The sequence below is a fragment of the Gadus morhua genome, chromosome 6 (assembly GCF_902167405.1).
Source record: "Gadus morhua chromosome 6, gadMor3.0, whole genome shotgun sequence".
NCBI lineage: Eukaryota > Metazoa > Chordata > Actinopteri > Gadiformes > Gadidae > Gadus > Gadus morhua.
The window spans coordinates 10,187,508-10,208,263 of NC_044053.1; the positions used below are offsets into that span (position 1 = coordinate 10,187,508).

Consider the following 20,756-nt stretch of genomic DNA (forward strand, 5'->3'; position numbering starts at 1 on the left):
TTATACTGACGAGAATGAATCAATGGGGGTTGTTATCCCCACGTACACCGCACCACAGACGATGCCTCTGGTCAAGGTGCACCTGTCATTATTCCTTGCCGTGATAACATCCTACACCGCTTGCTGTGAGTAAACAAGGTATTCCCTCAGCCAACCACCTCGTTTCTCCTGCAGATACACGGTGGACCTCAGGAAAAAGCCCCCTGTGAAGATACAGCCCCCCTTCCTCCGGCCTGATCTCTCCGACTGCCAGATCATCATCAAGGTCAGCGACAACGGCCTTCACAGCACGGTGATCAGCTCCAAGGTGAGCCTCCCTCTTCCTCCTTCGCAGACCTCTCTTATCCGCTGGGCCGGCAGCTCATGAATGATTACTATTGGAGTCGTCTAGCAGACGCTTTTAGCCCCCTTGGCTCGCAGGGAATTCAGACGCGTGGCATTAATGACCAGGCCAGTGATGAGGTTACGATGCTCAAGAGTGTGGCGGGGGTTCAGACCAGGAACCTTTCGGCTGGGAGTCCCACTATAGTATACACTACCCTATCCTGTCATTTGCAGCAAAACAACCCTCCGTCAGCCTCGTAGTTGAAAGAATACAGTAGACATAGATGTATGTCTGTGCTGTAGATGGGTGATACGAAAGGGGTTGATTTAGGCAGAGGGCTTGTGGTCGGGACTTATTGATGTGATGAAAATTGCTACTGCTACCCGATGGAGTTGTAAATCTGACAAAACGTTGACTTTCATAATATTTCTGAAAAACATATCACACCAGCCATATCCTTTTATTAATACCGAAAGCAAAATGTAGTATTTATCCAGTTCTCTCTTATGACATCAAGGGAGCTTGTTCAGTGCAAGACTCAGTTTCCACTCCGCAGGAGTTTACCTCCTACGTGTATATAATATATAGATGGAGCGCTTTGCACTTCCATTGGCTTTTTAACGTGGTTGGATGAGACTCTAAATCTGGATACCTGCTTCTGCGGTACCTAGATGTTGCTGCAGTTTAAATAACCTTTTATTGATCTAATATAAACAATCTATTTCAAAAAGAACAAAGCACGGCTCCAGACTTTGAATCAAAGTTTCAAAATTTTCCCTTGCAATTATACACGCCAGGAGGCAGTAGATGATTAGTTTCAGAATAAACAAAACGGTAGCAGAAATCAATGCGTTGAACTGTATTGTTTATCTGGATCTTAACACTGCTACCCCCCCCCCCCCCCCCCCCCCCCCCCCCCCCCCCCAGCAAAAAATGTAATTGTGAACTTTTTCTTCTTCCTCCACTGACTCTTGTTTCACATGTGTAGACGTCATTTTAACTCTGACACTTCTCCCACCTTTCCCCTTTTCCACCTCCACCCATGCCTCCCTCTCTCTCTGCCCGCCCAACACAGTCCAAAAGCAGCCTAAATGTCCTGGATGAGACTGACACACAGCCCCCTCTGCCCCCCAAGGCTGACCGGTACAACCAGCTGAAAAATCAGATCACCGCCACCGAAGGTAAGCCCCGCCACACACACACACACACACACACACACACACACACACACACACACACACACACACACACACACACACACACACACACACACACACACACAGGGTCATATATCAACAGTCCATCCTCTTTCTCCATCTACGCTGCACAAAACTGCCGTCCTAAAGCCACATTGAAGCAGGCCGCGTGTTGGCGTTAAAGCAGGGTATAGTCTGATGAATGTGATGGCCTGCACCGCCGGCACAGCTCTTTAAACTTCGGGCCCGGAGGATTGTATGATTTGCAACCAAGATTGGGCCCTAGTACGCACCCAGGTGGCTCCTATTGTTTAGCTCGAAAAGCTAGGCGAGGTAATTGCATCGTGAATCGCTGTCCAGGTTCCCCCCCTGCCAAATAGAGCGATAACAGAGAGGGGAATTGGAAGCACAATCCGATCTATGACCTGAGCTACGACTAGCAGCAGGCAAAGTCTTGTGTTAAGGGAAAGGACACTGAAATGATCGCTTTAGAGAATGTCGTATTCGTGTCGTACAACAAGTGTAGCGTAATTATGAAACGCATAAATCTCCTGTGGTTCAATTCCGTAGGTAGTTTCCCCATGGTGCAATATGTCAGGGAGTTTAATCGTTTTATCTCGGGTCTTTATCTTTTGCACACAACGCTACTGCCTCCTCCTGGCAGTAACGGATACTGCAGTTGTGACGGTGCTGAATTGTTTGCCACCATACTGGAAGAATCTTATCAGCCAAAACGTTATCGATAAATTATACAAACCCTCTAGGTCCAGGGGAAAAGTGTGTTGTCATTGACAGGTTCAGAATCTACAGCACGCCTCATGTTTTAGTTTCTGCTTTTCATTTTTTTTTTATCTATGACTGCTGTACTTTAACTAAACAAGTTGCGAGAAAGATGTGCTATTTTTGCTCAACTGGACATACCATATTGTAGAAGACCATGTTCAATTAAAATGTTGATACACATGATGACGACCAATAATAAACGTACTATCAAAAAAAACTCTTTGTTTTCCAGAGAGTTCACTGCCTGGGAAGATCCACCCCTCCACCCCAGCCATGTACAAATTCCGTCCCTCCTTCGGCACCATGCCTAAAGTCCACTACCATGCCACTGGAGAGAAGGTAGGCCACAAACACCACCATAATCCTATATTTGTGACTGTTAATAATACTGTAGAATACCGTATATGTTGGTACATTCATTGATCACAGGGACTTTAAGATATGTGAGGAATATCTAATTAATTGTGAAAATGGTGATGATTTAAACAATAGGTGGCTGTTACCCCCACTGGAATATCTCCCTTTCTCAACATCTCCTCTTTAACTCGAGTTACGTCATTTATGTGACGTTTCCTGTTATTTAACCGTCTTCCTTCTTAGATCGTGATGCCCGACGACCCAAAGACGCCCGCCATCTTGGAAGAGGGCGTCCGCGCCCACGACTACCGCTCGGAGCCCAACCTGGACCTCCCCGAGTACGGCAGCGCGCCCCTGCACCGCACCTTCCAGTCCTCCCCCCTCCAGCTCGACGCCTACCCGGCCAGCAGCCACACCCTGTCCCTGAAGCAGGCCCACCACCTCCACCAGAGGGCCACCAAGGGCCAGCTGCCGGCCCTGCAGCCCGAGACGCTCTCATCCAGCCCCTACAAGGGCGTCTTCTCCCCCGGCCCGCTGTCCAACCGCAACGGCAGCCTGTCCTACGACAGCCTGCTCAACCCCAGCGTCTCCCCGGCCGCCATCGCCGCCGAGTTGGCCGCCCACCCAGGCCTGCCCTCCATGGGCTTCCACTCACCCTACCTGCCCACCAAAATGTGCCACATCCGGGGCCCCGAACTGAAGAGGCAGCAGCAGCAGCAGCAGCAGCAGCATCAGCCGGTGGTGGCGGCGCCCGGCTACAGCCCGGTGATGCAGGCCCGGGGGATGGGCCGCCACTCGCCCCTCTCCAGGGAGAGGGAGCCGTCGCCGGTGCGCTACGACAACCTCTCCCAGACCATCATGGCCTCCATCCAGGAGCGCAAGGAGCTGGAGGAGAGGGAGAAGCGGCAGGTGCTCCACGGGCGGCCGCAGACCCCCGCCTACGGCCACGACCCGGGCACGTTCGACAGCCCCGGGGGCTACGGGCCCGCCAGCGCCTGCTGCCCGGACGGGCCCCGCGGCTCCTCCGTCTCCAGGGGCCCCACGCCCCCGGCCTACGGGGGCTCCAGGGACAACTTGATGGGGGCGGGGCTGGGGTTGTACGGCCAGCGAACGCCCGTGTCGCGTCACGCGACGCTGGGCCGCGCGCCGAGGACTTCCTCCAGCTCCCTGCACACGGATCACAGCAGCACCAGCAGCAGCCAGGGCCGGCCCGCCTTTCAGGAGGGCCTGTACCGCTCCCCGGGCCACCACCCCCACAGTTCCCCCGCCCTGCCCCGGTCCCCCTCTTACACCAACCAGAAACTCTCCTACATCAGCGCGCTGGAGAGGACGGACTCGCCCCGCCTGGGGGGCCCAAGGTATGAATCCTAACGTCCGCCATGTGGGGCTCCGTCGGAAGCCCTGCGCCCTCTGCTGGACAGAGCCAGGCATCGCAGGCACTAGAGTGCATCGTTGTAGTCCTAACTGATGTGTGGCGACATGTAGCATGTAAATAGGTCTGCGTTATGTGATATCTACAATATTTCGTTAAGTTACTTAAGATCTGTGACGCTCAAATACTGTCTGGTGTGTGAACTCAATGATACAGTGTAATTGGTTTAAATGATTGCCTTCATAGAAGAAAAGAGAACGACATTCTTTTTGTAATAATTTTCTCCATGTTCTGTCTATTGAATAAAGTTGTTGGGTTCCATGTTTCCTTTTGCATGTTCTTTCTTTATTCATCTCACATCTATCATAACATCTCTCATATCATCCATCATATCTTTGATAGATGATGGGTATCCATTGTTACACCAACTGTCACCTCTGTAACCTAAGTTGGCCTTTTTCACTTTTTCCTCATGGTCTTCCATAACTTTCATTGTCTCTACGTTCTACTTTACCGTTGCGTTTCCTCCTCCCCTTCCTGTCACGCATGTACAATAACCGCAGCCTGTGCTGACGGCTGGGTCACTAACACGCATGCGACGCATGCAACGCATGCGACTGCCACTCCAGATCTGCAGCTATCCGTTTGTCATCCCATCGGTTGGACGAGGCTTGGTGGAAAGCCGTGTGGGACACCTCCATTCGCTGCTCGCTGGCTCCGCTTTGCAACCCACTCTCTCCCCTTTCTCTCCCTGATCCAGGGAGGCCATGATGCAGGGCAAGATGAACGGCCAAATGGACTGCCACGCCATCTCCCAGCCCCCTCCCCCGAGTCCCGGTCGCCACGCACACAAGGGGGTCCGAAAGGTCACCGGGGTCGGCGGGACGACCTACGAGATATCCGTGTGACCGTCAGAGGCCCCTCCCAACGGCAACAACCAAACATTCAGTTTTCATAAGGCAACCCGACTGCCTTACATACACACAAAAACACACACCCACACACCCACACACACGACCAGGGCAGATCCACATCTGGTGGTCCCTTTTTGAACTTCTGGAGATCAACCAATTGTAGGACTGGCTCGGAGGTTTCATCAGATCCGAGGACCTCTGCTGCTCTGCTCTAGCAAATTGCTTGGTTGCGTTTGTGCTGCAAGGGCATGGGATTGTTCATGAGTACTGCTGTGTGCTGTATGGAGTACTGTGTCCTTATGTTTTGTGGCTCATTAACTTGAACGTCCAGCTCTGTTGCCCTTACATCCCGACACACACACACACACACACACACACACACACACACACACACACACACACACACACACACACACACACACACACACCATGTTATCTTAACATGGATCATTCATCTCATCTGTGTGAAGACGAATGGTCTTCTATCAAATGAACTGACCTCAAAAAGTCATTGGTGCTTCACATAAAAACCCTTTTCCAATCATTCCTTTACACATTGGATTTTAGAGGCCGTAGAACCGCTGAGTGTTAATTCAGCACCCGGTAGACAGGATATTCACACAGGAAGCTAGGGGGCGCGGGGGGAGGGAATTCAACTAACCATGAAAAAGACTTTACTTCCATGCCAGGAATTGAAAATCATCTAACAATCATGTTTAATGCTTGTTCTTACAGGAAACAATTACAATGTCCATAGCTGACGAAAGATATGTTTCGGTGTGGACTATAATCGCTAGAAATACCCTTACCAACTTTCTACAATCTACTGTGAGTGTTAAAACCACAGACATAGCCACGACTTCAAGGGCTGCAGAGCTACGAGGCCTGGACCAGTTTAAAAGAGAGTGGTGCTTGAATATTTTCCTGTGCGTCGATGGTGGAAGCTGTACTTATAGTACGTTCTTTAGTGATAGATTTTGACTTGATTTCAACATTAGCCATACAAGTGCTTAGTTTTAGTCCAAGATCATCTGAATACCTCGTGGATGAAGGTTCTTTCCATCCTCACACAACATGAGGGCACCTTTTCTAGTGACACCACTCAGTCCCTTTTTCTAGAAACTTCTGTGGAGTGCCATTGAGTTTCTGTTAAAAAAAAAATAGGAGTAAGAATAGTGCAGAGAAAGCAAGAGAGAGAAGCCATTTTCATTATATTGAAATGAAGGTGGTCAGCCATTAATTATTTTGTAGTTTTATTTGGTGTATTTACTTTTTTTATATAGCCAACCTCAAATATGTTTGATACATCTTTTATACAGATACTAAAGCTTGGATTGGCTGTTCTTATTTTGAGTGGACAATTTTATTTTGATAATTTATAACTTCACCGAATATACAAGTTACTAAATGAAAAGATAAAAAAATCACATGTAAATAAATACATATATATATAATAAATAAATATATATATATATATATATATATATATATATATATATATATATATATATATATATATATATATATATATTTGTATATACATATATGTATTTATATACGTGTATATATATACATATATATATAAAGCTTGTTGTATCTTGCAGTGTAAAATATAGTTGTATAATGAAGAAATGTATTCACAGAGAGATAATGTCCAGTTTAGATGTTAACTATTTTCAATAATGAAGCTGCCTTGAGTATTCAGTGCCAAGAATGGCTCCTCCTCCCAGTCCTCTCACCTTAGGAGGCGTGGCCGGCTAAATCTAAATTTAACTTTAACTTACAGTGGCTGTCTGGTACAGCGAAAAAATTGTATTACAAGCCCCGACCCCTTAAGGGATTGCCGACATGGGATCTTGCTGTGAAGCTGATTATATAAAGGATTTGATAGGTACATATTTTATTTTATTTTTCTCTTTGTCAGAAGAAAAAAAAACTGATAAAATCCCGCTTGAAAGTTTTCTCTCTGTGTTGTCTTTTTGTTTTATGACAGAAACTTTAATCCAAAGTAACCATAGCCATTGATATCTTCTCCACGCAAGCTTTGAATGAACATTTAAAGATTATGCCATCATATTAGAGGAAGTTATTAGGTCTTTAATTAGGTCCTGCTGCAAGCAGTTGCAAGTCCTGCAAGCAGATAGCTGAAGGAATATATATTTTTAAGCCAATCAGATCGCTCTAAATAATATTTATTTGTAAACTGATCGGATCGCTAAGAATTCTTTTAAGTAAATAAGATTACTCGCAAAAATATTTTTTTTTAAGCAAATCAGATTGCTCGCAAAATAATATTTATTTTTAGGCCAGTCACATCGCTCGAAAAAAAAGAATATTTTTAAGCCAATCAGATCGCTCAAAAAGATATGTTTTAAAGCCAATCAGATCACTCAAAATATTATTTGTTTTTAAGCCAATCAGATCGCTAAAAATAATATTTATCTTTAAGCTAATCAAATCGCTTAGATATAATATTTTTAAGGCAAATCAGAACGCACAAAAATAAATATTTAAGCCAATCAGATCAGATAAATCAGTTAAAATAATTTTGTAAGCTAATCAAATTGCTCGAAAAATATATATTTTTAACCCAATAGGGCAGTGGCTTCTAACTTTTTATTGAAAGGGATAAATATCTTATGAACTTATGAATATTTTTTTTCTATTGATAGAAAAAAGCCCTGCACTCAGCAACTTACAAGGTGTTTATTATGAATTTTAAAGTCTTTGAATAAAATATTCCCCATCCCATTGATTAGTATTTTTATTGTAATTGTTCACCTTAATTATATACATACATATTTATTTTGATTATTTTATATTTTGAGGATAGTGCGATTTTAGAGCCAGGTTTGGGTTCAGGATATGTGCCGTTTGACTATTTTCTAACATTTCTCATAATCATACATTGGCATACCTTGCAAAAGTGGCAGTATTTTCAGTTAACCACACCTCCAATGTTGTTGATGCAGCTCAACTGCTTTATTTATCAGGTGTTTATGAATGATCTCGTCCCTGTTATACTTGTCCTTTTGATGCCGTTATCTTTAATTAACTTGAGCAGCAAAAAATGTAGGGGTACACTTGTGACTTGAAAAAGTTGTATGTTTCAAGTACATGTAATGTAATTTAACATTTGTCCCATACAATTTAAGTTGTGCCTGAGCCTTATTCAATTAAACCCCATTAAATAAATTTGTGAAGCCATAACTGCTGAAAACTCCAATGCCTTACGGACTAATTTATCTCTTACCTACTCTAATTAACATACTGCAGCCTTGCTTTTTGATCAATTACATCCATCCTTAATATGGGTTATTTTTAGATCGTGGAAATGTTGATCCAAACAGTTTGCGCAGTGGACTGTTACATAGTGCAGCCGTTTCACCTCTGCAGCCATAACCAAAACATCAAGAAAATCTGAGGACAGAGTTCATAATTTACCCAAAGAAAATCATGAAATAAAACACCTAGTGGTGAAGATTAAAAGGCCAATTGAGTAACTGCCGCTGTACCCAAAAAACATGATATCAAACACAGTTGGGTACTCTTCAAGTAGACTTAATGGTTTTAAACAGTTTTAATAACCATACATCCATGTCATCTTACATTACAACCTCTCAGTACTTAAGATGGTGGGAGATTTTCACTACAGCAAGCATGGTCTTAGAGATTTTATTTGAAGGTGGAGGAAATATTTCAAACCATTTGAGTGCAACTGAACAGCAACATTCCATCCATATACACAGGTATTTACAGATGCACTGGCAATTAGATGCACTTCGAGGCAAGGGGTGTAATAAAAAAAAATAAACAATTACCAGGTTACTGATATGGTAATGAGCACACACATCTGATAGGGCATAGTCCCACTCTTCTATTTTACATAATCTACATGCTTTAAATCTGAGGGAATGTTATGGACTACACACACAGACTACTGGCCCCCGCTTAGGATGTTCAGCAGACAACAAAATCGGAATAACCGTTGGCTTTTGATTCTGTAAATGTAACAAATTAATTAGGCGTGCGATTAAGTTTTGTGTGATAAAATGGTCAACCATGTCAGTGGAGGGACTGCATTTCACAGCATACATCCTGAATCTCAACCCTTGGGAGTGGATCCTTTCTGCTCTATCCAGAGTAACCCACTGGCGTGGGCTAACCCCTAGGAAGATACAGACTTCCTACAAGGCAATTCTGTTGGCTAAACGGTGGAGTTTCAGACAGACACGATCCGAGTCCGTTTCGACCTCTTCCAACCGAGCAGGCCGTCAACCTCTCTTCCTACAAAAACTAACTGCTGCCGAATGACAAAATTAAAACAAAAAAAACGATACCCCAATGTGGGAATACTAGACATCACAAGCCTCAAATCAGTTTGTCTGAAGAGATCATTGGTGATGAATAGAATGGAAGATGGAGACGTTCCATGGTGCAAGAAAAACAGAACTGGGAGCAAAAGAGATGATTACATTTTGCCGCTTTTAGTTTGGGATGAGTCGCTCCGACCTCCATTTTAGGAGGCCCCGAGAAGGAGGGAAAAAACCCACTTAAAAATAATTCAAAAATGCAAGTGTCCAAATTCAGTTCAATACAGTCTATTGTAGAAAAAAGGGGGTGGGGGGGAAACTGAAAAATAGGATCTGCAAAGCAAGTTCGTAATTCTCTCATTTCTTCTCCTCCGCCTTCACGTCTTCTTTCTTCTCCTCTACTTGGTCCTTCTCCTCCACCGTCTTGTCTTCCTTTACAGAGAGCTCCTCCAGTTTCTCTGCAACTTTCTTTGTGGTCTCATCATCTGTGGTAGAGAAGGACCAGAAGAAGTTGTCATGTTGAATTTGAGACATGATATTCTAAGCCCACAGTAGGGCTGAGCATCTCGCTCAAGGAAGCCTTCAGGTAAGGCTGTGGACATTGGAGATCGAACCCAGAACCGTGGCTTGTAGTTTATCGCACTCGCAAGCTTGCATCGTCCATTACGTAATGCTATCATTGAATGCATTCTTTAGAAATGTTATTGTGTGAGAGAAATGTCTTGCCCAATCTATGTAGACTGCGGTAGGGAATGACTTCAAAAACATGTGGCAGAACATAGCCGATCCAGCTTTTCAGAAAAAGCCAGTAGTGGATATATTCTGACATTTATCTAGCAGACACAAAAAGTTCCAGACTGGAGTGACAGTAAAGAACAGAGTATTGTCTGCATGTTCATTGAGTTCTGGCAACACCCCTTAAATATACATCACAGGTATGGCAGCAAAGATGGCTCTCACTACAAGTGCACAAACGGCATCTTTGCAGTTTGTTATTAGTATCAATTTCTTGCATTACGACCGATATTTGTAGAGATGCCTCTGGAACAATTCATTATGACCGTAGAGACTTAGCGAGAGACCAAGCCATGTTTACCGGGCTATAGTCAAACCACCTCATTGTATATTTTTGTTACATACCTGAATCCTCCTCAGTCGATTTTCTGACCTCCTCCTTGCACTCGTCAAACTTCACCTTAAATTTCTGGGCATCTGAGAAAAGAATCAGGGTTACTCAAAATGTACGAGTTAATTAAGTTAAATATGCATAATGAAACATTATGCGGACATATCTGAATTCTGAGACTTTTTGTTTCAAAATACAATTTATTTGAGAGATAAAAGCCATCTGTATATTTTTTTATACACGATTGTTTAACTTAAGTGAGGGCTGCAGCTGTATGGTAGATAGTGCATCTTATACCATAGTTTCCCTTCAGCAGAACAGTTCTGAGGTCAACCATTGTTTACGATTAGATAGATATAAATTTGACACTGCAGCGCACTACATCAACCACGTCACACAGGGAATAGGATGAGCAGCAACACCAATGCCTGTGGAACTGAGATGTTCGCTTGCAGCCAGTGAACGGAGCCTTGAGGTTCACATCTACATGTTTATGGGCACTACTCAGACAGCAGTAGATGCTAACTCGTGGCCGGTATGGAGAGGGGGGTCTGTGATTTTTTGTTGCAGAACATATCAGCACCTGCTTTTCAGAAAAAGCCAGTAGTTGATATATTCTGACGATAATATAGCAGACATAAAAAGTTCTAGACTGGAGTGACAGTAAAGAACAGAGTATTGTCTGCATGTTAAGCTTTGACGGAGGTTCAACTATAACTGCACCATTCATCTGTATAGTTTGAAAATTTATTTTTTATCTGAAAAAGAAAATGTTAGCCAACATTTACTCCAATATTTTGCCAGTTAAAACTAGCACGTTTGCTACATATTAAACTAGATGCCATTGCTATATCTTCCAATTTGACCATAAATCGTTCTGTGGCTTTTAATTAAATCCAGACACCAGCACTTGGAGCAGAGAAAATAGACAAAAGAAGCCAGAATGCACCAATACTCACTTTCTGCATTGAGAAAACGTATCGCCAAAAGTTCAGGCTTTGGGCTTTCGTCTGCAAAGTCTGCTAGTGTGTTCCATACCCAGGCTCTGTCACTGCCAGCGTTGGGCTTCAGCTCCATCATCGTAGTAACTGAGACGCAGAGGAGAGGGGTCTGATTAATGCCGAGCATGCTACAGAGAGATGTACAACAACCATTATATTCGATCAATTATAGATTACCTTCTGAGAGTACCAATGTAACAGTGAAAGATAATTGCTCAACAAAGAAAGCTACTTACCCAAAGCTTAATATACTCATTTGAAATTGATTTAGTCTTATATGGGTTAAGTGTTGCACAGGAATTTATGTCTTTATTAAACCGTTATGGAGCCTCCTATTCTTTTCATAGTTAGCACACGAAACCTACAACAAGCATCAGCGACCACTTGGGCTCTTATTATTGATCAATGGAATTGCTCACTCTGGTGATTAGCGCAGATCTTCAAGGTCCGGTCTCTCCTCATGAGCAAGCGAATGGTGCCCTTCTCTTTGTGTTTCAGCAGCTTCACGTCCCCGGTTCCCCTCTCCTTCCACTCTGGGGGGTCGTTGTCAGAGGAGAAGCGGTAGAGCTTGGCCCGCCTGGAGGGGGAGAAGGAAACAGGCAAGAGAGACGCTTGAATGGTTTCCTTCCACTGAGCATGCATTTGATAGTCTGTGCTCTTGTCTAGTTCTTTACAAACCTGCCTTAGCAGCGTTACTCCAATTTGGATTCAGCACTTAACCTTTTTTGCAGTCTCACTTGTCACTTTGGATGAACTAGTAGTAGTAGTTACTTTTTATGCATAAATGCAAGGCCATATACTTACTTTATTGATTATGAATTATGCCAAATTACATTTTGTCCTCATCAATTATGTGACATCAAAAGACTACTAGTACAAATATAATATATATAATACAGCTGAAAGTAGGTTGGGTGAGATATAAGTATAAAACCCTGCCACCAATGCTTGAGGTCTCATTTTAGGCTAGTATCAGCAGATCACTTCTAAAATTGGAATGATTTGGTATATCCAACTCTTTAGCTCTTGGATACACTTTTAACGACTACGTTTGTATGTAAAGGATTTTTTGGGGATGCTTACATTTTGAAAAGCTCCTCCTCATCCTCCTCTAGTGTCTTCACCTCCTGCTCAGGGAGGGAGACGATGGGCTCAAATTGGGGGTCATGGTTGGAGTCTTCTGCAGTGTCTGGATCATGTTCTTCTTGTGCGTCCTGTAAAGATAATCATCATCATCACGTGATCATGTACATAAAAGTCTGGGAACGTTGGTCGAAATAGAGGGCGTGTCATCTAAACGCTGGCAAATGGAGGGATTTAAGAGCTCATGCTTGTTAGTTTGGGCTTTTGTTATGGGAACCTGTTGAACATTGCTGCTGCTGAGCCAAGCAACTTCATGTGCGGAAAGATTTTGCGATTGCAAATGCACAACAAGCATACACTTGAAAAAACAAAAAAAAAAGTTGATAGCATGGTATGGAAATAAATTTAGAAAACTATATTGGTTTAGTTGGTTTCTGTCTTTATGGGCGAGATCAGTTTAATGTATCCGTTTAATAATTGCACTTGCGGTGAATGTAGAGAAATTGTTTTATCTTTGAGTTAACTGGAAACAAAAGGGTGGGCTTTGAGTTTCCCCAAATACTTATGAATCCGCTAACGTTAGAGCAACGAGTAGATGTAAATATGTCGCTAGTTTGCTACCTACAATTGCGTATTCGGGCCAATCACGATCTAGATAAGCCCACGGGATGTACCAGGATGGTTATTTGTCTAAAATAAAAAAGGTTCCTGCAAACTTGCGACGGATTATTTCAACTTCAGTGGCATACTAGCAAAATGCCATTGGGCCCCTCACGGCTAGCATTAGCCATCTAGTAGCAAGTGTTGTAATTCAGTTCAACTAAGCGAGCCTGCCTATGACAACCATTTCTTAGCCATATTTGTCAAGATCGTCATATTCACTTCAGCTATACTGCAATGCCACTTAGGTTGCTGGCACACCTCTCTTCATTCTTAGCTCACCATGACTGAATGCATTTGAGGAAAGTAGCCAGTTAAGCTAGCGTTAGCAATCCATGTAGCAACTACTAACAGGGTGGGGAGACAAAGGCAAAGCACCTGGCAAGCGTTTACTTCTGCATTACTTCGGTTAAATGCTAATACCATAGCATGGATAGAATCGACTCAGTCGATCATCTCATTAATGTTACGCCTTTCGACGTTTAAAGGGAGATGGTAACTCTTCAATGGCTATTGCAAGCATGCAGTCTACCGTGTTCATTTATAAGATGCCCAACTCTATAACGGGCGGCAAACCTATCAACAGTCTGCATTTATGCACGTAACAATAATATATACATCTTTGAAATACGATGTCCTGCTTGAAATCCTTCCACATGATTCAATTTATGTTGTTTATTACGAAACGGCAAATCTTTGCCGGCATTTTTGGTTGTAGCCTCCCTTTCCAACTTTGACGAACGAGGCTAAACACACCTTTGTCCATAAAAAATGCTAATGTATATATTGCCATAACACTTAACACTATCTAGGAGACGCAAACTCACCTTGGGATCTGCCATATTAATGTAGATGTTTGTCGATTATGGATTAAGTTAGATAGACTCAGTGCTTACGTCGCCGTCGAGTCCTGTGTTCCTTCCTGCTGTCGGTTTCGCGCGCCGAATTCCCTATGCTTGCCCGCGCCCACATTCCGGCAGGCGATTAGTTTAGTCAATAATAGTTTATATTAAATAAAATGTATATGAAGTAATACATATTCGATATTAAAAACAACATTAATATTTAAAAAAAAATCTGGATGATGGATTCTAAACATGCCTTTATCGATCTTATTTCTGAACATTATTTGCTGATTTATGTAAATATATGTTGTGGTAAGTAAAACATAATGCCAGCAGAATTGTGTAGTCGCAGGGTTTTTTATTTCTAAATACATAATAATTAATTATTGGTGTCCTGTTTGTTATTTCATGTTTGTGTTTTGATTTTATTATGATATATGTTTCTATGTCTTTTACAAGTTTTGCAATATAATCAACGCCACGATTGTTTATTTTATTGAACTATTACAACATTTGTGACAACGATTATACCACTGTATCTCTTTATTATTTACTCTCTTTATTTGGGGACAACGGCAACAAAGGGGAGTGGGTTACAGAAGATAGATCCACGTCTGCGTCAGAGTCCACTGCTGCACGTGGATAAAGTAACATGGCAGCGCCCTGTGGTCGCTATTGAAAAGGTAGGCAACATGGGTTTATAAATCAAACCATTTCTGCAGAAGGCTTGCATGCCTCCTCACGTGAAATCCGTCTGTTGAGACCATTTGAATAGTTTGTGTTAACTACAGACACTTCAGCCAGAACTTATCTAGTAGTTATTGGGCTTAGCCTACTGTTACTTTACATAAATATAGGTACTTACCTCTATTTCTAGACCATAGCTGACCAATAAAAATGCTGTTGCACTCCTGTAACTATAAATTAAATAATACTTCGTAAAAAGGTGTCCCTATTTTCCTCCGAAGATTTTTGGCTCTTGTTTCTATGCATTTGATATAACGTTAGGGATGGGAATCATTGTAACTTTCCAACGTTATCATTTGGTTAATACTTGCCGAACTCATTAATTCCGTCGCTGTTATTTATAGTTGGTGATGTCATATACGAGATATGATGGTGGTATATTTGTTTTATATATCTCGCTTATGGCAACACAGATCACTTCGGATGAAATATTCTGATGTAATTGCCACCACCCCTAAATCTAAAAACGTAGTTATACGGTTGAAAATCAGTTAAGATACACATCAGAACTGAGGCTAACTGGCTACTCTGCCCTTTACAGATCCAAATAGCGGTTGTTGATAGAACCCCATGGTTGAGCCACCACCAGCAGCACCAAAAATCATGGAACCATCTGATGACCCCACAGAAGACTCCGCGACCACCATCGAAAACCCAGAGACCAAACAAGCAGAGGTTGGCAAGTCTGACTCAGAACCCAGCTTGTACAACTACATCAAAGATGAGCTCTTCACCTCCGAGATCTACAAGGTGGAGATCCAGAACCTGCCTAAGTTTGTGGGCTTCAACGACCTCAAGAAGTTCCTGTCAAGGCACGGCCTCAGCCCGCACAAGATCAAGCTGTTTGGCAGGCAGACGTTTGCCTTCGTCACCTTCATGAACGAGGAGGAGCGCGACAAGGCCATGAAGATGGTCCACGGCATGCTCTGGAAGGGCCAGGTGCTCAGTGTCCGACTGGCCAAGCCCAAGGCCGACCCCATCCAAAGGAAGAGGAAGCAGCAACAGGAGGAGGGGCGTTTGGAGAGGAGGGCGGGCAGAGCTCCAGAGGTGGACCAGCCGCCAAGAGACAGGACGTGGAGGAGGACAGCGAGCCCTTCAGTGTCCAGATAGCCAACGTGGTGACTCCTTTGTGGAAGGTGCCCTATGAGGAGCAGCTACGGCGCAAACAGCAGGAGGTGGAGGGCGTTCTGCAGAGGCTGGCCAAGTAAGAGCTGCTGAGTGGTAGCTTGGGAACAAAGAGACTAGCGCTACAAGGGTGCACTCGATATTGTCCCCAGTTTTTAAAAGTTCTTGGTTTGATTGCCAATGACTTTGCATCCTTGAGCAAGAAGTTAACACGATGCCTGCTTTTTGTTTTTGTTACGGTCAAGGAAGATCATTTAAAGTACCTGACGTAAGCCATGTTGTTTATTCGTGGTTATAGAAATTGTAAACTAACTTGTAGCATTGGACGATTCAGGAGCTTAACTAGAATATTAATGAGGTGTCAGACTTCTTCTTGCGTTATGGCTCCTGATGTCATCGGGTTAACTTTGCACTTGTTTCTTTTAGAGAGATCGGCAACACCAACAAAGCCATGGCGCCCTGGCTTTTGCTCAGAAAGGAAAATATAACAACATGTGTTGCCCACTGGAAGACATTCAACCATCTCCTTCACTGGTACGTTCACTACCCTGAGCACCAAGTCATTTAAGCATCTTGGATCATTTTTATCATAAGATCGTGGAGTAGTGGTTAAAGGGTTTCCCTGCTAGAAAAAGATTTCTGGGCTCAAATCCCACTGTATGCTGTCTACCAATGGGCAACCTGACTAAAAATGGATTACAATTATGGAAATTATAATTTTTAATTGTTTCTGAACATTTTCTGTCTGCTATAATGTTATTTAATTTTTACATGGCGTTGATGAATACTCTATTCTGAACCCTTCAATCACGGCATTCATCACTATTTCCAAATATATATTTTTTAGCGGCAGCAATACATTTAGATTTAAAATACATAAAACACATTTCCTTTTGACATTGTTTCAAACGATGGAAATCTTTAGTAAGTATCCGTGTAATAAGTGGGATAACGTACAGTGAGCCGGGCATTACACCTCTTCAGGGTGACGCAGTACACCAACACGAGGCGGAGGGGTCGGTCACGGTTCATTCACGCAATGATGACCGCCATTGCTCCAGTACTACAGCGACGCAGCGTACTACTACACTACAGCATACTATTGTAGTATAATCCCTTGCATATTTATGTTTATTTCCGCTATGAATCCCTTCTTCATCTCAAGCCCCACATAAATCCCATCCAAAGCCGTGTTCTGCTTTTTGTGCGCTTGCAGACGGAATACAGAAACAAGTGCGAGTTCCTGATCTCGATGGGCGCAGACGGCGAGGACAAGACTGTCGGGTTCCGCCTGGGGAAGTACAAGGGGGGCTCCTGCGCCGTGGTGGGGCCAGCCGAGACCACCCACGTCTCTGCCGAGGCCAAGAGAGTGGTTGCTGCCTTCCAGAAGTTCATCAGGTAGCCATGGTTTACGCGCAATGTTGTCCTCTGTTATTATCAATAAAATAAGATCAGTAATGGATTAATCCAAGATGGGAAATTTTGGTGTCACCGCAGAAGAACGGTACAGTTATAACATTAAAACAGCGTAGTGGTATGACAATATGCAGAAATGTATAAAAAATGGATGTTGATGAGTAGTAGAAAGGTAAAAGGAAACCATAGCGAGAGCTAAGGTAAACATTATTGTCCGCACATGCTACATTACACATGGTGTGTTCTGGACTTGTGTCTAAAGTAGTATAGATCTAAATAATAAAAATGTCATCACTACTGCCCGTTATGTTCAGACTTGAATGCAAATCTTCTAAAAACATGAGTATGAACGTACGTTTTGATGCGTGATCCGTTTTCCCGCACAGGACCACCGAGTACTCTACGTACAGTCCTGAGACGTACGACGGCCACTGGAAGCAGCTCACAGTGCGCACCAGCAGGACCAAGCAGGCTATGGCCATGATCTACTTCAACCCGCAGGTGCTCAAACTACCCCTTTTTGGTTTAGAAACCAAATGCAAAACCATCAATTTAAATATGAGATTTGTGGTGAGGTCTCGTCTGTTCAGTTAGACGTGGTTTCAAGTAAATGTGATGCTTAAACCAAAAATGCCAAAAATATTGGCAGCTGTTTTTTTTCTCAATCTCTCCCCTCTTTGTGGATTTCTACAGAAACTTGCAGAGGAGGAGCTGGACGCCCTAAAGAACTCATTGAGGAAGTTCTTCACAGAAGGAGAGGGGGCAGACAGCGGGGTGACCTCCCTTTACTTTGTCAGAGAAGGTCAAAGGTCAGAAATGAACCACTGTACCAATATTATTACTGTATGAGTACTTGCCATTAAGTAATTGTGTGTAAAGCAAGGAAGGAAGCTGGGACATTACTTGTTAAGACATTGCCAGGCCTTGTGTGTTGTCCATTGCACTTTTCTTACTATTGGGATGCTTTTGTAGCAGTCTCCATCAGTGCAAAAGAATAATTTAACAGATTAATAATTAAACTAATTGCCTACCTGTGTCAATCAGATTTCCCACATAGGATTAAGATTCCCCCTTTTCAGATCTTCATCACACATTCACAGATCTAAGAATAACATTACAACATTTTCATGATTAGTTTTATCAGCGTATTGACTTTCACGGGCCGATGCCTTTTTATTAACATTTAAAGGGAAGCTCACAGTTGGGGCGTTCAGTTCTCATCATCCAGCCTCCCATGACCCCTTCTCTGTCGAAAGGACCGCCCCCAAACCAGAGGACAGCCCCTGTGAGCTGGTGGACGGAGAGAGTTCCATCCAGGAAGAACTCCTAGGGCTGAAGTTCCGGATATCTCCTCAATCCTTCTTCCAGGTAGATCGCCACACCAACAGACTTTCACGTACATGCATACCATCACGTTGATGCAAGGTTGTGTAGCCGATGGGGGGCTGGACTCCCAGCCGAAATGTTCAGAGGTCAAACCCATTGTTCATTCTACCTGTAGGCACCCCTGAGCAAGAAGCCGTAACCCCTCCCTGCTCATTAAAGGTTGTATCAGCGATTCTAGGCCGAAACATAAATGATCACATTCACCTGATCTTTCCTCACGATCCGCTAGCTGCCCGCCCAATAAGCAGGCCATCAAAAAAACGCGTCTCTGTAGGCAGCCTATGCTCCGAGATCGTACACAAAAACAAATGGTACTACCAACCACGCAAAACCAAAATATAGTCTTCAAACCAATCACCGACGAGGGTTGGGTGTTCATGATCATTTTTACTGGCCGCACGAAACACGGAAGGGAGCGAGCTGGGAGAGCTGGCTCTGTTTGTTTTGGGACCTCGCTTCAAATACCAACAGAAGTGACGTTACCCAACATCGCTGATACCTTTTAATGATACCAAAGGTTTTGGTTGCTTTGTTTAAATCGACATGTAAATCAGTGAGAAATAAAGAAGAAAGAAAAAAGCCTTTAAAGTTGGGCCAGCCCGGCCAGGAGGGCTAGTGTGTAAGAGTGTGTGTGTGTGTGTGTGTGTGCCAGGTTAACACAGCAGGGGCGGAGTGCTCTACTCAAAAGTGGGGGAGTGGGCACAGCTGGACCAGGACAGCACGGTGCTGGATGTCTGCTGCGGCACCGGGACCATCGGCCTGTCCCTGGCAAAGGTACCCTTTAACGTGTTCATTAACACCAAACCATTGGACGGGTGCTCTACATTTGACCATGTACATTTGAATCATGTCTTTAACGTCTCCAGAGGGTCAAGAAGGTGATTGGTATCGAGATGTGCAAAGAGGCTGTGGAAGACGCTAAACACAACGCTAAGCTCAATGGTACGGACACTGGCTTGAAGACATTGCTTCAAATGTGGTTGAGGTTTACGCTATGGTTATTTGTGTTACAAGCCTTTGCTATACCTTATAACCACAAGGTTATTTATTATTTTTTTGTTTTGTAGTTATCCTTTTGCCAGAGCTGTATATTTTCATTGTTAACGACGCAGCATATTAAGCCTACTTTAATTTAGCTCTAACATGCGGATTGTTTTTTGACTCCTGGATGATTGGTTTCTGTGGTTCTCTGTTTGTCTCAGGTCTGGACCAATGTGGAGTTCCACGTGTGGAAAGGCAGAGGAACTTGTTCCCCAAAATCCTCAAATGCTCTGGTGTCGCCCAACGTTACCACGCAATCGTCGACCACGCCCAGAGCCGGCTTACGTATGTGGCATGAGTTGAACCCACTTAAAACATATCTTTTCACCTAATGAGAAATGTTCCTTTCATTTTTAGTGGTTAATTGAGTGGATGAAATTGTCACCTATTGGGTCAAGACTAGTAATGTTATTTTTTTTCCTGAAGACTCTAAAGTTGTGCTGGCCATCCGGAGAGCCGAACACCTCAAGAGGCTGGTGTACGTGTCCTGCAATGCCAAGGCCGCCATGGCAAACTTCATTGAGTGAGTTTGACCCTCTCACGGTCCCATTCATAAAAAAAATAATATAAAACTGCTTACATAAAAAGGGCTCTTACCCAATCTCAGAACTATCTGTAATCCAATAACATCCAATTTTTGAGAACATTTCTACACGGATGCCATTATAACCACTGCTTCTCCAGTCTGTGCAGAGCACCATCCAACCGGGTGCGCGAGCACCTTTCAGGCCTGTGCGCTGCATGGCCGTGGACCTCTTCCCTCAGACCGTCCACATGGAGATGGTTCTGCTGCTGGGAGAGGCTGGACTAACAGCTCCCAGAAATGCTGCAGACAAGCAGGAAGAGGCTGTGGCCAAGGCCCAATAGCATAAGTGGATGGCATCGACATGGCTTTTCTAGATAACCAATGCACACTGCTAATACTGTAATCATACGGCTATAGATAACTTGCAGGACACATACCTACTCTTCTTAATTCGCCTTTATTTGTTTGTGATGAAGAAATTTACGTTTGTTGGAAATGTTTTTTTATTTTAATTAAAAACAACCTGGTTTTGTCAAAAGT

General features: G+C 43.5%; 3 protein-coding genes and 2 non-coding genes across 6 annotated transcripts in view; 2 read left to right on the forward strand and 3 right to left on the reverse strand.

Moving 5' to 3' along the window:
• zdhhc8b (zDHHC palmitoyltransferase 8b) overlaps positions 1-5,413 on the forward strand; it is a 44,367-nt gene extending 38,954 nt beyond the window's left edge. The window contains exons 7-11 of one of the 2 annotated variants that reach the window (XM_030358287.1): positions 175-307; positions 1,401-1,506; positions 2,537-2,643; positions 2,905-4,019; positions 4,436-4,565. In XM_030358287.1, the coding sequence (XP_030214147.1) occupies positions 175-307; positions 1,401-1,506; positions 2,537-2,643; positions 2,905-4,019; positions 4,436-4,439 (1,465 nt within the window). In that variant the 3' untranslated portion in view covers positions 4,440-4,565. Of the gene's footprint in view, positions 1-174; positions 308-1,400; positions 1,507-2,536; positions 2,644-2,904; positions 4,020-4,435; positions 4,566-4,793 lie in introns of those variants that run through there. The other variant, XM_030358286.1, reaches the window with a different exon arrangement.
• Positions 5,414-8,503: 3,090 nt separating this feature from the next.
• ranbp1 (RAN binding protein 1) lies at positions 8,504-14,093 on the reverse strand. The gene is made up of 6 exons (XM_030358293.1): positions 13,958-14,093; positions 12,471-12,601; positions 11,807-11,964; positions 11,346-11,474; positions 10,401-10,472; positions 8,504-9,745 (listed from the first exon to the last, which is right to left on the reverse strand). The coding sequence occupies exons 1-6, from the start codon at positions 13,970-13,972 to the stop codon at positions 9,618-9,620; spliced, it is 633 nt and encodes a 210-aa protein (XP_030214153.1). The 5' UTR covers positions 13,973-14,093; the 3' UTR covers positions 8,504-9,617.
• On the reverse strand, positions 10,025-10,151 carry LOC115546188 (small nucleolar RNA SNORA77). The gene has a single exon (XR_003977216.1). It is a non-coding gene; the product is annotated as a small nucleolar RNA SNORA77 (small nucleolar RNA).
• Positions 10,944-11,072, reverse strand: LOC115546187 (small nucleolar RNA SNORA77). The gene has a single exon (XR_003977215.1). It is a non-coding gene; the product is annotated as a small nucleolar RNA SNORA77 (small nucleolar RNA).
• A 459-nt stretch (positions 14,094-14,552) lies between the features above and the next one.
• On the forward strand, positions 14,553-20,754 carry trmt2a (tRNA methyltransferase 2A). The gene is given in 15 exon segments (XM_030358295.1): positions 14,553-14,658; positions 15,264-15,735; positions 15,768-15,926; positions 16,274-16,308; positions 16,311-16,381; positions 17,064-17,245; positions 17,650-17,764; positions 17,957-18,072; positions 18,520-18,659; positions 19,323-19,423; positions 19,516-19,595; positions 19,857-19,975; positions 20,117-20,213; positions 20,375-20,403; positions 20,406-20,754. Coding segments are annotated over 14 exon segments (1,839 nt in total). The 5' UTR covers positions 14,553-14,658; positions 15,264-15,292; the 3' UTR covers positions 20,558-20,754.
• The last annotated feature ends 2 nt before the right edge of the window (positions 20,755-20,756 follow it).

Bases quoted from the DNA above. Each gene is read 5' to 3' on its own strand.
- ranbp1 (XM_030358293.1), bottom strand. The intron at 10,473-11,345 runs GTGAGTATTGGT...TTCTTTTCTCAG, and splicing joins ACGTTTTCTCAATGCAGAAA to ATGCCCAGAAATTTAAGGTG. The intron at 9,746-10,400 runs GTATGTAACAAA...TCTCTACCACAG, and splicing joins ATCGACTGAGGAGGATTCAG to ATGATGAGACCACAAAGAAA.